The sequence below is a fragment of the Saimiri boliviensis genome, chromosome 19, assembly GCF_048565385.1.
Source record: "Saimiri boliviensis isolate mSaiBol1 chromosome 19, mSaiBol1.pri, whole genome shotgun sequence".
Taxonomy (NCBI): domain Eukaryota; kingdom Metazoa; phylum Chordata; class Mammalia; order Primates; family Cebidae; genus Saimiri; species Saimiri boliviensis.
This window is the reverse complement of record NC_133467.1, coordinates 31110683-31127962: the sequence shown is the minus strand read 5'-3', so window position 1 is coordinate 31127962 and position 17280 is coordinate 31110683. Positions and strand designations below refer to the sequence as shown.

Below are 17280 nucleotides of genomic sequence, written 5' to 3'. Positions count from 1 at the left end.
CAATTATACTTTGGGGTTAATCATACTTTGGGGCTTTTTTAACCAGTGACTGAAACAGGACCTAGGAAGACCAATAGATCTGGAGTCTGGACACTCAGTAAATTCTGTCCCAAAGCTGGCTGCTTCCCGTCATGGGCTCAACTAGCAGGCAAAGGAAACCACCAGCTCTTTAGGGGTGAGAAGTCACATCACCTCACAGCCCCATCACATGCAGCCCCCAAAGCTGTGTGGTTTGAAAGCTGTGAAGTGTGAAGAACAAATATGTAAACAGTGAAACCTTGCCGAGAAAGTAAATAAGTTATCTGTACCATTTCAGTAAGGCTTCCACTCACTCATTTGATCATGCATGCATTCATGCATTTATTCATTCAGCAGTACTAACTGAGCACCACTGCGTGCTGGGCATTTTGCTGAACTCAGGGAATACAGCAGTGGGCCACAACACAGGTCTCTGCCCTCAGGGCACTTACATTCTAATGACAGAGGCCAAAGCTCAAATATCCTTTAAATAATATGGCTGCAGTGATGACTGCTATGAAAGAGAGGTGTGTGGTGCCAAGAACGGCTAATTTTCCTGTGGTCGGAGACCGTATCTCCAAAGTGGTGAAGATCAAGCTGAGATCTGAAGATGAGTAGGAGCTACTTACAAGAAGTAGGGAGGGAAAATAAAACCCTTCTAGCCAGAGGTGAGGCCTTGTGGTGAGAAGACATAAAAGAATGAAACTCAGTGTAGCTGGCAGAGAAGGCTGTGCTTTTAAAATTTCATTAGTTGCAGTATGGAAAACAGACTGTAGGGGGTCAAGGCTGGATGTAGGCAAACTAGTCAGAAGGCTCCTACAGTTATCGAGCAGATAGGTGATGGTACGCTGGACAAGGATGGTAGGATGGAGAGGGAGAGGAAAGGATGCTCTCAAGAGGTATCTAAGGGATAAGGAGGTTTCTGCTTTCAGTACTGTCTTGGGGCTGTTTGCTAATCTGGAAAAGGAGGTGGGAAGATAGGCCTTTCTTTTGATAGCCTCTTGGGACTAGAAGGACAAAGTTTGGAGTCTGGGACTACCAAGGTTAGAGAACTGTTAAAACACTCACCTTTTTGACCTGGAACCCCAAAAGACTTACCCTAGGAGACTTACCCTCCTTGTAAACAAGAAGTACACCAGTTTTAAGTCATCTATGCAGCCAAGAAAATCTCAAAACTGGTAGTAGATTAAAGACATCTAAGCTTATTAGTGTCTACAAGTACACTAAGCAAATAAAGACCATCGCTAAAAGAAAATAACATTCTTAGGTCTCACATTTTTCCTACAAATAATTTTTCATAAGCAACGTTCATCATATGTTCAGAGATATCCAGGCCCATGAGGAGATAAGACCTATAAGCAAGACCCTCCTGGTGGGAAGAGACTTTCCCAGACTGCAGCCCGGGATGTATCCTGGCCACTTCCTTCTCATTTCATACCAAGAAGATGGAAGGAGGAAATGCAAACCTCCTCAGTGCTGGGGGAAAAAAGGCTGACACATAACCTGCTTATCTGGCACAGGATGGGAGTTAATGGAAGGCCATGCCCTGTGCTCAAAGCAAGGAAGACCTCTTTGAAGCATGACAATGGGGCCAGACTTGCTGGCTCTAGCTGCAGCCTCTTCCCTAGCTGTTTACTGATTGTATCTAAAGTAGAGCATGCTCTATACCTTCAAAGGAAATGCCAAACCGCCACAGCTATAGACCATCTGCCTGATGCTTCACTTCCTTTTCGCCCCCACATTCCTGTCCACATGCTCGTTTGTTTAAACACTCAATAAATAGTGTGGGGCTCTAGTGCTTGGGGCCTTCACATCCTCCTACTCATGTGGGCCCCCTGGGAGCCCACCTTTAGGCACTCTTACTCTTGTCTCTTAATTTTCTTTGTCTCCCTTGACCTTCGTTACTTCCTAGGTTTTGGCTGGGCTGGTTCCTTGACACCTCAGTTCATGGATCTGTAGGCAGACTTTAAAGATGTTTTGAGTTCTGTCTGACTATAGCCCTAAGCATACTCTTTATTGCACTCTGTCAAGAATATAGCCAGCAACAGAGAAGAGTTGATAAACCATAAAATGATCATTTTCCAATATTTAATATTTAGAGCATTCGCAATATGCCAATTATTGTTCTAAACTATATGTATATGTGTGTGTGTATATACATATATAAATTTATTTAATCTTTATAACAAACATAACCATTTTATAGAGGAGGTAGTTGAGACCAAGGTTGTCTTGTGTCTAGTTGGGTTTTGTGGGTTGTTTTGTTTGGCTCATATATGTTACTGTTCTAGACAGTATTAATTAACTGACCAATTTATTTAAAATGTGTTATGTATTATTTTATATGTATGTTGCCCAGACTGGCCTCAAAACTCCTGAGCTCAACTGATCCTCCTGCCCCAGCCTCCCAAGCGACTGGGATTACAGGTGTGCACCACTGTACCTGGCCTTCCTCTGCCTTTTTTGCTCTCTTCAGGCCTTCAACTGATTGGATGGTGCTCAGCCACATTGGTAAGGGTGATCTTTACTCAGTCTACTGATTCAAAAATAAATCTCTTCTGGAGACATCATCACAGACATACCCAGAAATAATATTTTACCTATTATCTAAGCATCCTTTAACCCAGTCAAGTTGACACTAAAATTCATCATCACAAGTCCACCCTTTGTCAATTTGGCACACATACCAATCTCCTAAAACTCATACTTAATCTGCAAATAAACAAAATAACAAGGGCATAAGTCAATCTAGCATGATATAAAAATCTCGCACACAACTGACAACATACTAACCTGTTCACTAGAAGAGGTAGTCTTTGAGTAATGTTTACTCTTCTCCTGATATTCTGTAACTTAAATATTATGATGTAAAATTAACAATACTTAAATACTGATATAAGTTTATTACATCTTACGTTACATGATAAGGGAATAAGACAGGAAAGAAAACAAAGATATTTGACTAACATATGTACACGCAATTGTATTCATAACAAAATAAGGAGGAAATATCCATGACAAATACAGTCCTCATTTCTGTAACTGGTTATATGGTTGTAGGTGAAATTTACAATTATCTCTTTCTACTATGCATTCTGTATTTCCTTTAACTTCAGCAAGCACCTCAACTGGTTTTTGTTCTTTATCTGGTAGGGTGACCCAAACCTTCATTCCTGAAGGGTCTGGGCCATTAGCACTTCTGCCTGGATTGGAATGTCCTAGTTTTCCATTGACCTTAATCACAGGGCATGATAATATATAAGAAATGCCCCTAAGGGATCACTTTGTATTCCAGACATACTCTTCCTTAACTGCTATTGTGAAATACTAGTCTAATTTCCCCCTTGGCAGTCAGGATCAGTATCCCAACACCAAGGCTCCCTTCTTTGCCTGTTGATTCGGAGGCATGAGGAGCCCCAAGTGCTCAGGTGGCAGCTTTGACTTCCTGTTCAATGGAACAACTGTTGTGTCTCCTAGTGGAAGCATTCCTCCCTCTGTAACTAAGACATTGAGGCCAGCAAAACAAAGTTGCAGCAACATGAAGCAAAATTTTTGCTAGTGGGTCACCAGGGAGTAATAACGGGTAGTGCCCCTCCTGTTGCCACCTGCTTGATTCCACAACCCATGAATACTGGCTATTGGAAGAAAGAGCACTATATGTTGACCACTGATTCCAAGCACAGACACAACCTTCTGGAGAACCTTGCCCTAGTCTTGTGAGGTATGTGATGGTCTAAAAGTTGGTACCTAGTTAAATTCATGTGCTACACACATCCCTGAATTAGAAAAGTTATATATGTACATGCGTCCATTGATACCAACACTCATTTAATTAGTGCACATGCTCTTCCTGAAGAATCCGCTCCATGTGTCATTAAACATCTTTTTTTAACTTTTGCATTTCTGAGGTGGCTCACAAAAATTAAAACTGATAATGGTACAGCTTATGCCAGCTCACAATTTCAACAATTTTGTCACACATAGAACACCCAACATTCCACAAGAATCCCATATAACCCCCAAAGTCAAGCAATAGCAGGACGGGGCCACTCCACCCTTAAAAATAGGTTCAGAAAACAGAAAATGGGGAGTATAGGAAAAGACCCTGCAACACTATTGGCACAAGCCTTGTTTACCCTTAATCTTTAAAATTTAGATGACAAATTTCAGTCAGCTGTGGGGAACGTTCCCGTGTGAGACCCCCAAAAGGCGTGGGTCTAACTATACGGTAAGCTTGATCCCAAACACAGTTTCCTGCTGGAGGCAGTCAAGCTATTGGAAAGAAGGAACTGAAAGATGACTGATCAGTTTCTAATATCAACCACGATATCGTTTGAGCCTAAACTATGCGGTGTTGCTAGACTGAGTGACTCCACACCAGCAACCAGTTTCTGCTTTTAACTTTTATGACTCTTTAAGAATAGCTTTAACCGTTTCTTTACTTGCATGACTGCCTTGTACCCTAGATAATGGTTTAACTGTAGGGAACCCTACCTGTGGATATTTGCAAAGCAAATGCCACGATACGGATGGCTTTGATCCCAGACACAGAGATGCCTGAATAGGGGGAGTTGAGATAAGCTGAGTCAGGAGCAGACAAAGGAGAATCTGGTTAAAAGATATTCTGATGAGCAAAACCAGAAAACCTTTTCACATGTGAGTCCTAAAACAGGATCAAACCAAAAATACCTGCAGCCATGAGGAACAATGTCTGGATGTAAACAAGCTTTGTGATCACAGGAAATTCTGTTACTTTTTACAACCACTGATTGTGTATCTGACTTCTCTACTGTATAGGCCATGTAAGGTATAGATTCGCATTTCCTCTTGCAATGATGTAAACCAGAGCAGAGAAAGTATATTTATTCCTGGCCTTTTGAAAAATAAATTCGCTGTTTAGGCACTGCCTTCTCAGCCCTCCAGACCCCGCTTTCTGTCTCCCTTGATTTCTTTAAGCGCACTCTCTCTTCCAGGTATTGGGATCCTCTTGCAGGTCGAGAGATCCCCAGCAGAGTCCTGACCGTCCCTGACAATCAGCTATAGAAAAGCACTTTGCTGAAACCTCTCAAGACATAAAGCCTGCAGTTTTGTGGAAAGATGTGAACAGTAATGGATGGTATAGTCCAAGTGAATTATTAATGTGAGAAAGAAGGTATGCTGTGTCCACATCCCCTCAAGTCTTCTTTAGATTCCAGCATGATGCGTTAAACCATACCATGGCGTGGTTAAGACTCAACCCAATACCAGAGATGCAGAAGATGACTGCAAGACCCACAACCTCAGACGATGCAGCTTCCGCGGACAACACAAGCCCCGGACATCACCTGGAGGATGCTGAAGAAGACAACTCAGGAGGCTGAATGAGTCCTACTCCAGAGACAGACACCATTTACTCTAGATAATCTGTTTCTTGCTGTGCTTTCTGTTGTACATTGCAACTCACGTAAGCTATTAATCCTTTTTATGCTGTCTGCAACCTACACCTGCTACACTCTAATAGGCTCATATCTTAGATATACCTTTCTTTCCTTCTGTAACCTAGGCAGACACCCCCTTCCCAGCCTATAATAACATGACTACTTGGCTAGGAAGGACAGATTTACCCCCAGTGAGGTCCCTCAATAATGGCACACATTAGACTATGGTGCCAGATACCACTACATGTCACTCCACTATCCTCCCACTGTGTGCAAGTTATAAAGGTTCTAACCTTTACTGTGTACCTGCCCTAAAACAAGTATGGCTACATCATGGCAAAGGACATGCTTTAACATTCTAGCGGCAGACAGGCTCAAACCAGGCAATGCAATCAATGCTACTTTCTCAAACACTCCTTCCTGTGCTAAAGAACAAAGCTGGGAAAACAATAGATTCTGTAAGGTCTGACCTCACCTTGGACAGCATGGCGACCCCTGTGAACTGCACGTACACCTCCGAAGGACCTTCTGGAATTAGAAAACCTGAAGTAGCTGGAAGGAAGAACCATCAACGCCTGCAGCGCCTAGCTAACCTGAGACATTCTTCTATTGTTTCTTATTCCAGCCTCAACTGACAAAGCAATTGGACTTCGTAACTGACCTTGGCCCAGTCTCTTGACTCCACACCCTACAAACCCCTCCCAACTTGCAAAAAACCACCCTAAAGTAACTTCTGTAACTTTCCACTGCCCACCCCAAACATATAAAACCAACTCCTATCCCACTGCCCTTCGCTGACGCCCTTTTCAGCCTCAGCCCACCTGCACCCAGGTGAATTAACAGCCATGTTGCTCACACAAAGCCTGTTCGGAGAAATCTCTTCATTAAATGCATTTAATATTTGGTACTAGTGGACATGAATAACAGAATTCCACTTTAGCTAAGAAGTCTGTCACAGGAAACAAGTCCATAGCCTCCAGTTAGGCCATTATAACATCTTAGACTGGAGCCCCCATGGCCAATTGCAGGGGACAGGCTTGGTTTGCCTCCTGTATCACTAATCACAACATATCTAATTTAAAAATTACTAGTGTCATAGTATTAAGGAGACAATCTGAGGCATTCCTACCAACCTTGCCAATTTGACACATGATTGGCAAGGTTCCTTTGCCCTTTCACCTTAGAATGTGCCCTCTTCCAGGTTAGACACAAAAGATTCATAGTTACACTCAAAGCCATAGTCATCCCAGCAACTGCCAGCATTGCCGTGACATCTATTACTGAGTCAGTACAAACAGCCGCCTCTGTAGACAATCTGGTCAAAAATGTGTCTAACGAACTTCTCTTACAGCAAAGTATAGATCAAAAAATCCTTGTACACCTGCAAGCCCTTGAGGCTGCTGTGGAATATGTGAGGGAGCAACAAAATACCCTGGCATTCCGACAGCAATTAAGCTCTGAGTAAAAACATAAACATGTCTTTGTCACTTCTCTGCCATGGAATCAATCAGTGCATAGTTAGGATGAGGTGAAACAACACGTCTGAGGAACCTTTCATGACAATTTAACAGCAGATGTAAAGCAACTTAAAGCTAACATGTTAGAATCCCTTCACACTATAAATCTAAGCACCAGCCGGGCGCGGTGGCTCAAGCCTGTAATCCCAGCACTTTGGGAGGCTGAGGCGGGTGGATCACGAGGTCGAGAGATCAAGACCATCCTGGTCAACATGGTGAAACCCCGTCTCTACTAAAAATACAAAAAACTAGCTGGGCGTGGTGGCGCATGCCTGTAATCCCAGCTACTTAGGAGGCTGAGGCAGGAGAATTGCCTGAGCCCAGGAGGCGGAGGTTGCGGTGAGCCGAGATCGCGCCATTGCACTCCAGCCTGGGTAACAAGAGCGAAACTCCATCTCAAAAAAAAAAAAAAAAAAAAAAAAAAAAAAAAAAAATCTAAGCACCCAACAAACAGCCCTATAGAAAGATAAGCAAGATCATCGCTCCTAGTTAGACCCCCGCTCCTGGAAGTCACTCTGACTGGAACAGAATGTTGCTAATTGTACTCATACTTGTCTCATTTGGTAATTCTAAGATACAAGGCCAAAATAAAAACAATAACTGCCCCACCTTCTGGTGCGTGGAAACTAATCTTCCATCCTTCACCTTTCTGTTTTTATTTTTATTTTTTTTTAATTCTTATTTTGGCTTCAGGGGTATATATGCAGGTTTGTTACATAGGTAAATTCATGTCATGGGCTTTAGTCCTATAGATTATTTCATCACCCAGATCTAAGCCTAGTATTCAATCATTATTTTTTCTGCTCCTCTCCCTCCTCCCACCCTCCACCCCCAAGTAGGTCCCAGTGTCTGTTGTTCCCTTCTTTGTGTCCATGAATTATCACTTAGCTTCCACTTACAAGTGAGAACATGCAGTATTTGGTTTTCTGTTCCTGTGTTAGTCTGCTAAGGATAATGGCCTTCAGCTCCATCCATGTTCCCACAAAAAAACATAATCCCATTCTTTTTTATAGCTGCATAGTATTTCATGGTGTGTCTTTTATTTTTTTAATTGACAAATAATTATGTACATATTCACGGAGTACATAGTAATGTTTAGAGCCATATAATTTGTAGTGATAAGGGTAATGAACATATTTGTCACCTCAAACATTTATCATTTCTTTGTGTTGGGAACATTCAATATCCTCCTTCTAGTTATCTAAAACTATACATTACTGTTAACTATAATCATCCTAGAGTATTTTTAGTAGAGACCGGGTTTCACCATGTTGGCCAGGATGGTCTTGCTCTCTCGACCTCATGATCTGCCCACCTTGGCCTCCCAAAGTGCTGGGATTACAGGTATGAGCCACCATGCCCGGCCCCTTTTTCTCATTTTTAATCAAACATTCTTTCATTTCATCTTCCTGGTGCTCTAAGCCAGCTCACTCCTGGTTTTTTATTCTGCCTAGTTTGGGATGGATTATAGAATATTAGACCTTTTCCTCGTATCTAGCTATAATTGTATAACCTTTAACAAGTCCTTCCTTAATCCTCCACGCTGCCTTTCTGTTCTAGTCAGGTCCCTGATAGATGTATGGTGCCCACCCTCGTTGGTGAGGGTAATCTTCTTTACTCCATCTACTGATTCCAATGCTAATCTCCTCTGAAAACACCCTCAGAGACACCCAGCAACAATGTTTTATCTGGTATCTGAGCATCCCATAGCCCAGTCAAGTTGACACATAAAATTAACCATGACAGGGACCAAGAGTTGTTTTTCCTCTGCCAAGGCAGATCCTGTATAAGGCTGGGACAGCCCCAGCTAAGTACAAGGTACTCCAGAAGGAACAATCCTGGAGTGAAGTTAGTCTGGAAGAAAGCAAACAAGATGAGGACACGGAGAGATGGAGGTGAGGCCCAGAGGTTGACGGCTAAGATCTAAACTTCAAAGATGAATGGACGGGAAGGCAAGTGGTTGAGTGGTTGAGGCAGTTAAGAGGAGACAGTGGTGTGGATCACAGCTCCACTTTAGGGCTGAGGCCACCTAAAGCTTTTGCTTTTGCTCCTCCGTACATACCACCTCCATTCCAAACTAGGCAGAATAAAAAACCAGGGGTGAGCTGGCTTAGAGCACCAGGAAAATGCAGTGAAAGAATATTTAATTCAAAGTGAGGAAAAGGGGCCGGGCGCGGTGGCTCACGCTTGTAATCCCAGCACTTTGGGAGCCGAGGCAGGTGGATCACGAGGTCAAGAGATGGAGACCATCCTGGCCAACATGGTGAAACCCAGTCTCTACCAAAAATACAAAAATTAGCTGGTCATGGTGGCATGAGCCTCCGTCTCAAAAAAAAGAGAGAGAGAGAGAGAGAGAGAGAGAGAGAGAGAAAGAATAAAAAGCCCATGTTCTGCTCTCCACAGTGGTTAATCACTAATCTGCATTACTTTCACCACCCTGAAAACTTGGAGAGAGGAGAGAGAGACGGCACGCGGAGGGCGGTGGGGAGAAGAGAAAAGCCACTCTGGACATCATGTATCTTCTTCTAGTCCTATGACCATGACCAAAATGTTTAGCTTCTTGGAACCTCAGTTTTCTCTTCTATAAAATGTGGAAAATACTTTCCATCTCATATGGTTGTAGTGAGATTAAAGGTAAAGATAATCATACACATAAAATGTTTAGCAGAGTACAACATCATAATCCTTGCACAGAAGTTACGTCATCGTAAAGAGACTACTGGTTAATTATATAGCCTCCATTCAGAACTGAGCCTCTAGAAATTTAAGCATAAAGAGTAATTGAAGACCTCAGAAGAGCAGTTAATTGTATCATTATAAAGTTGAGGCATGTGATAAGAGGCAACTGACCCATGCTCACAGACCAAGCAAAGTAGTTAACACTCCCCTCTGTGTCATTCACTCATTCACGCAACTCTTACAGAAGGCTCGTCAGCTATAAGGCTCCGAGCTGTTCCTCCCGACTCCTCCAGTGCTCTTTCTATCTCCTCTTTGCTGCGTTCTCCATGTTCCCTCCCACTCACTTGCATGCTGGGACCTGTGTATCTCCCCAGGAGCAGAAACAAGCCCTGCTGAGGGCTGCTACTCATGAGGACTCAGAGCTTAAATAGAACATATGTTCTGAGAGGAGTCTTCCTCTGGGAAGCCACTTCTATGAAGAAGCCAAAATAGATTTCTAACAATGCGTCTTTGTAAATCAAACATCATACCATGGACAAAGCTGGTTTCAGTACTGTTACCAGGTCCGCATGTGCTCTGGGTGATTTCTCTACTCAGAGATGGGCTTGCTTTGCACCATCACCCCCTTCTGCCCACTCCAGCTGGCCAGAAGTAAAGGTGTGAGATGCACGGGGAAAGGTTTTTCTCTGCAACTGAGTAAAGCCCAGGCCCTGGCCCCCAGGCAGAACCTGCCAGCCAGCTTACAGCCAGACAGTCCGGGCTGTCAGAGGAGGGCTGTTTCCTCTCCCGCAGAGTCACCATTATCTTTTACCTTCCTCTTGCTTTGGAAGATGGGCCTGGGCCTGGGGAAAGTCTAGAAATGCAGTCAATCCAGATTGGGGAGAAAAGAAGACAAGGAACAGCCTGAAAATCAGGTGGAGGGACTCTCAATGCCAATAACACCACTTACATAGCACTTCCTAGACTACAAATACTTGGAATGTGGCCTTTTGTGAACAACCTAACCCCTCCACCATTCATGTCTGATCTGTATATTGGAAGGTATTCTTAGAATGGCTGTTAGACATCATTTTCAAAACAAAATATAGAATGAGAACAAATTTCCATATCCTCTCCAGACTAGGAACCTAGGAACTGTTCTATAGAGACTCCTGTGCCATCATCCACTGTGCCAATTCCCAAAGCAGATGCTGAGAAAAGTGAGAATAGCCACAGCAACTAGGCATACACGTCAAAGTTCTCCAGCTCTTTGCGGCTCAATCGAGCAGGGTTCCGAGCTTTAGGTAGACTCACTCCAATCTGCGAAAGAAAAGGAAAAACTTCAGACCCTCCCACTGGGAGGTCCTTATAACAATCCTGTGGGGGATGGATTATTGCCATCCCCGTTTTATAAATTTAAACAATGAATCTCAGAGTGGTAAAACAAATTACTCAGAGTCCATGAGTAGTGGGAAGTGCAGGAGGGACTTGAATTCTTCTGGCTCCAATTCCAGTGCTCTCTTAATCGCATATGCTTTCTCATGACCTTCCAAACTGCCTGGGTCTATACAGTGCCCTCCTTGACCCTAGGCTGTCTAGCTGGCTTCAATGTTGGGTGATAGCCAGGAATGTGGGAATTGCCAGGAATCCCAGCAGGCAGCCACCCACCCCTCCCTTGTGACCAATGGCAGCAGCTTTATTGGACAACAGGTGGAGAGGCTCATCTGCAGTATGAGGCTAATGGGTAGACAGGGGGTTGGGGGATGCTTTCCATGCCTTAATTTCTTTGAGTATAAACAGAAAGTCTAATTATATCTATCTTGTAGCATTCCGTGAGGATTAAATGTGAAGACACTGGCGGGCTACATTATCCATAATAAACCCCCAAGAAATGTTGACTCCCTCCTTTTCAGTCCCCAGATGCCCTGATGGGAACAAATTCAGCCACCAGGCTCAGTGGTCATCTTTGAGCAGTGTCCACCTCTTCAGAAGATTCAGATCACCTATGTCCTGGAATGGCTCCCAAAGACTTGCTAATTTTAGAAAATGGTTTAGAGTCCTTTATCTTCCCCTCTCTGACCCCTCCCCCAGCCACTCTTGGAAAGCAGAGATGTTTGTGTCCCACAGCTGGGGAACTAGCTGGAGACAGACCTAATTTAGAACCCTAGCTGCCCAATAAGCTTCATATCTAAACACACGATATGATCTTGGGATAGGCCCTCATTCTCCTTGGCTTTTAGTGTCTTCATCTCTAAAACAAAGACTTGCATTAGAAGATCTCTAAATTCCCTACAACACTGAGACTGTGTGGATGACATTTTCCTAAGCACACCCTTTCACGGCTAGACTTCAGGGCTGTGCCACAGACACCAAAGCCATTGAGGAGTTCCAGAGCTTACCTCTTCACGCACAGTTCTATTGAAGGACGGGCTGTGGCTCCTCTTCCTGGATCCAGACTAGAAATTCAGAGGGCAAAGAATGTTTAACTTCAAGGTAAGTGCTCTCCCACTCCTAAGTGATGTGAGAGGTCCCAAAAGAGACTCAGAGCCTAGAAAACTTCTGAGGTACTCTCAGCCAGAAAATGGTTCTCACCCCAGAAGCAAACAGTGGTGTATATTATCTCCAGGGGAGACACAATGTGTACAGTATTTGCCTATAATATGATGTTTCTGAACCAAAATCAGAATTTAGTGTTCCATACCCACATATACCTAAAACCCATGCATATATGTGTGTGCATATATACATATATATATATGCATATATATACACATACACGCACGCATTCCCAGAGCATACGCACACACATACACACATCCCTCAGGCAATCCTAATACAAATGCTGCCGCAAACCATGTATCTCTTCAATGCATAGCATACACACACCCCTAATGTAAGCAATTCAGGCATATAAATAAATAATTGCCAACCCAAGGACACTAGACTTCAGAGGCACGTTCAATAGCACATAAAGTTTTCATATCCCAAAGCATGTGAACATGGTGCCTGAGACCATCTATATGGCCTGATACTGTAGCATACAATTCAAAATAAATCTCTCTCATGATGGGATCCAAGTAGGTTGAATGTCTTATTGGAAGGAGGTTGAATGAAAAGTCTGAAAATCTGTCCTAAACCCTTCAAACCTGTGGTCCCTGATCTGCATGGGCTTCCACAGTCGTATGGACTCCCAACTTCCCATGCTGCCACATTAAGGCATCATGGCTTCACACTGTGGCTCCAGCCTTGGGAGCAGCACTCCTCCCGTCCCCTTCTACACCAGAGAAAAACAATGACCATGGGTTCCAGGATACCCAACTCTGGTTCCGAGTACAAAGAGAGCTGTGAGCTCAGCCTGGAGGAGGATTTTAGTACACCAGGAGGGGGTGCCCCATTCTAGAGGCCTCTAGCAGCAGGTGACAGACTGGTCAGAACCTCTGTCTGGTCCCTGAAGGTCAGCATTGTGTCTCTCTAGATGCAGTGCATTCCTCCAGCTCCAGGCTATATGCCCTGCTTTGCAAATCCCTCCAGTATCTCTCACCATAGCCTCAGCTGACCTACTAAGCACCCTATAGTCTCTCTGCGCAAAGCACTTCCTTTCTGTCTCTGATTGTCCTTTATCTCCCACAGAAACTCCAAAAAACTCGTCTAATCTGCCGTTCTCTTAGTCTAGAAGCTGTTATTTTTCTCCAGACAGACCCAGAAAAGCATTGGCCCACTGACATTTAAATACATTCATTTAACAGCAGCTACTCAGATACACACAATGAAGAACAACTGGCTAGGATGTGCACACACGCTCTCTGCAAACACATGCAAAATACACATCTGCATCAACACACCCCACCACCACCACCACAGGAAGAGACTCACCTTCCTGGAAGGCTGAACTAATGAATATAATGTACATGCAGGTTCTTGTGATGTGGAAGTAGAAGTCTAATGAGAAGAGAAATAAAACCATTTCAGAAGCACACATCCAGCATAACTCTATGAACGTTATCTCTTCCATCCCTCCACCCTAAGCCTGCCCAGATGGAAGCTTCAAGTGTTGGTGAAAAGAGCCCTGGACCAGCCAGGTCAGACAACCTGAGTACTAATCTCGCTGTCTCATTTATGATAGCTACTGCTTTTGAGTTATTTTATATGGGTATTCTCCTCTTACTCTTTCTTCCTTTTATTTATTTATGTATTCTTTGAAATGGAGTCTCACTCTATTGCCTGTGCTGGCGTGCAAAGGCACGATGTCAGCTCCCTGCAACCTCTGACTCCTGGGTTCAAGCAATTCTCCTGCCTCAGCCTCCTGGGTAGCTGGGATTACAGGCACCTACCACCATGCCCCAGCTAATTTTTGTATTTTCAGTGGAGATGGGGGTTCATCATGTTGGCCAGGCTGGTTTCAAACTACTGACCTCGTAATCTGCCCACCTCGGCCTCCCAAAGTGCTGGGATTACAGGCGTGAGCTACTGTGCCTGGGGTCTCTCTAACTCTTGTAACACTCCTATAAAATAGGAATCATCATAATTTGCCCCGTGCCACAAATGAGACTCCAAAAAGATAAATAGCCAAGTCACGCAGTGTGTACACAGTAGAAGCAGAATTCAAACCCAAGACTCTCCAGGGCTCTTTCCTCAACACCTCAATGCTTCTTTTTGACAACTTGCCTTCCTTCCCTGGACCTGAACCAGGTGTCCTCTAAATCAGGTAACCATCCTCCTTTTAAGACGCTCCAGAGGAGGAGTCTCATTCTCACTCAACACCGTAGTCTGAGAGGAGCCCTTTCTTGCACTGATTCAAATTCCTCTCGTTGGAGTTCACTGTGGCTACAACCAGAGAACTGGCGGATATCAATTACTCTTATAATCAGATTTTCTTTGCCCTGCAGCTCAGCCACCAAACTGAAGATGGTGCTGTTTCAGGTCTCAATTTTTTTTTTAAGCCATTTTTATGAGAAAGTTTTTTATTACTGGCCACCAGGAGGCAGTGTTTCCCTTGGGAACAATGTCCCAGCCTGGGCTACCAATGTCATTTTAGCGGTCACTATTAGAGGATGTTTCTCCAGTTTATGGATGAATTTCTGTAATCCCAGAATATTAGAGGTAGAGTGTGAAGAAGGGCAATGGAGACTCAAAAACCCTTTGGCTCAGCTCTGCCACTACCTAGTTATGTGGCCTTGAGATATCAGTTGGCCTGAGTCTCAGTTTCCTCATTGTGATATGGAATGTAGACCACATCTAAAGTCTTAGAACTATTTCACGAGGCTGTTATGTGAGATTTAGTGAGAAAATACGGCTGGGCGCGGTGGCTCAAGCCTGTAATCCCAGCACTTTGGGAGGCCGGGGCAGGTGGATCACGAGGTCAAGAGATCAAGACCATCCTGGTCAACATGATGAAACCCCGTCTCTACTAAAAATACAAAAAATTAGCTGGGTGTGGTGGCGCGTGCCTGTAATCCCAGCTACTCAGGAGGCTGACGCAGGAGAATTGCCTGAACCCAGGAGGCGGAGGTTGCGGTGAGCCGAGATCGCCCCATTGCACTCCAGCCTGGGTAACAAGAGCGAAACTCCGTCTCAAAAAAAAAAGAAAAAAAAAAAAAAAAGCAGAAAATACGGCCAGGCGCAGTGGTGTACACCTGTAGTCCTCGCTACCCCAGGAGGCTGAGGTGGGAGGATCACTTAAGGCCGGGAATTCAAGGCTGTTCAAGGCTGTAGTAATCTATGGTTCTACCACTGTACTTAGCCTAGTAGACAGAATGAGATCCTGTCTTGTAATGGCTGCACCAAAACCTCACAAATCACCACTAAAGAACTTATTCATGTAACCAAATACCACCTGTTCCCAAAAAACCTATGGAAATAAGTTTGGGCACAGTGGCTCATGCCTGTAACCCCAGCACTTTGGAAGGCTGAAGCGGGCAGATCACAAGGTCAGGAGTTTGAGACCAGCCTGGCCAACATGGTGAAAGCCCATCTCTACTAAAAAAAATAATAATAATACAAAAAATTAGCTGGGCCTGGTGGCACGTGCCTGCAATCCCAGCTACTCAGAAGGCTGACACTGGAGAATCACTTGAACCCAGGAAGCAGAGATTGCAGTGAGCTGAGATTGTGCCATTGGACTCCAGCCTGGGTGACAGAGCAAGACTCCTTCTCAAGAAAAAAATAATAATATAAATAAATAAATAAATAAAGAGACCTTGTCTCTAAACAATAATTTTTTTTTTTTTTTTTTTTTTTGAGACGGAGTTTTTTGCTCTTGTTACCCAGGCTGGAGTGCAATGGCGCGATCTCGGCTCACCGCAACCTCCGCCTCCTGGGTTCAGGCAATTCTTCTGCCTCAGCCTCCTGAGTAGCTGGGATTACAGGCACGCGCCACCACGCCCAGCTAACTTTTTGTATTTTTAGTAGAGACGGGGTTTCACCATGTTGACCAGGATGGTCTCGATCTCTTGACCTCGTGATCCACCCACCTCGGCCTCCCAAAGTGCTGGGATTACAGGCTTGAGCCACCGCGCCCGGCAACAATAAATTTTTTTAAAGAAGAAAAGAAAATGGACATTATTGCTAAGTCATGATAAGATAAAAGGGACCAACCAATACAGAGTCATCCTTTCCTGAAACCGAATATAACAGGGAATAGGGATAAAAAGTATAAGGTCACCAAGTATCAGAAGCAGCAGCAGGGCAAGAAAGCAGACATAGAGTCCCCTAACCAGGTTTCTGCTCCCATAGACTTTATCTGGGCCAGACCTTGTGCCAGGCACAGAAGAAGGAATGCCCACATCAGGCTTCCCAGCTGTGTTATGCTCCAGAACCACACTGATCTTTTCCAATAATGTGTGAATGCAGTTGAACCCAAACTGTCTTCTGGATTCCAGGAGCACGAAGATCTTATTCTGCCACTCAAGTGTGTGAGTGTTGTGGGGGAGCATTAGGAAGCCCCAGAGATAGGTATAGAATAGACTAGAGAAAACGGAGGGGTACCTGGGACTGGATCATAGAGTAGATGGAGGTTCCCTCTCCAAGAAAAGTCTGATCCTGCACCTGCACAAGAAAGAGAAATGGGGTAACATGAGCAGATATCTGGGTCTGTGCAGATTTAGACTGAGCAGGGGAAAACAGCACAAAGAAGAGAGGCTTTCAGGAGGCTTGGAGGGAGGTGGCAGGACTGAGGAGTCATTGACCGTCCCAGGATGGGGAGAGACAGGAAGAAGGGCAGTCTGCAGTGAAGCCGTTAGTATCAGGAGCAAGGAACCACCCAGGTGTGAGGGATCCCAGCAACCCTGCCCAAAGAGAATGCTGTCACTTCCTTTCCTTTAGTAACTTAGAAACCCTTCCTTGCAGAGCTCTGAGTTGGGCTGTTATTTGAGCCTTACCTCAGAGCACTGAAATTCAGGTTTAAACATTTCGAAGACCAAACCCAGTTAAGCCTTCTCTAGATCATCTTCGAGACCAACTTGCCCTTGACTTCAAGCCAGTCCCCTGGGGAGCTACAGTGTTGGGTGCAGCCTTGAACCCAAGGGCCAAAGCAGGGAGCAGCTCCTTCTGCTTCCCTTTCCTTGTTCCTGCCCCTTAGGAAATCCGTGGTGGAGGTATTTCATGCTGCTGGCCACTTCTCAGTGAGCATATTGCTAGTTTGAGCTCTAATGGGAGCCAGAGGAGGCCAGCAG

General features: G+C 44.4%; 1 protein-coding gene across 1 annotated transcript in view; it reads right to left on the bottom strand.

Moving 5' to 3' along the window:
* Positions 1 to 7397: 7397 nt before the first annotated feature.
* The window catches only part of CD244 (CD244 molecule), a 36890-nt gene continuing 27007 nt past the window's right edge, over positions 7398 to 17280 (bottom strand). Inside the window, 4 exon segments of the mRNA XM_074390106.1 lie at positions 7398 to 10930; positions 12010 to 12066; positions 13484 to 13549; positions 16595 to 16654. Of these exon segments, the coding sequence (XP_074246207.1) occupies positions 10850 to 10930; positions 12010 to 12066; positions 13484 to 13549; positions 16595 to 16654 (264 nt within the window). The 3' untranslated portion in view covers positions 7398 to 10849.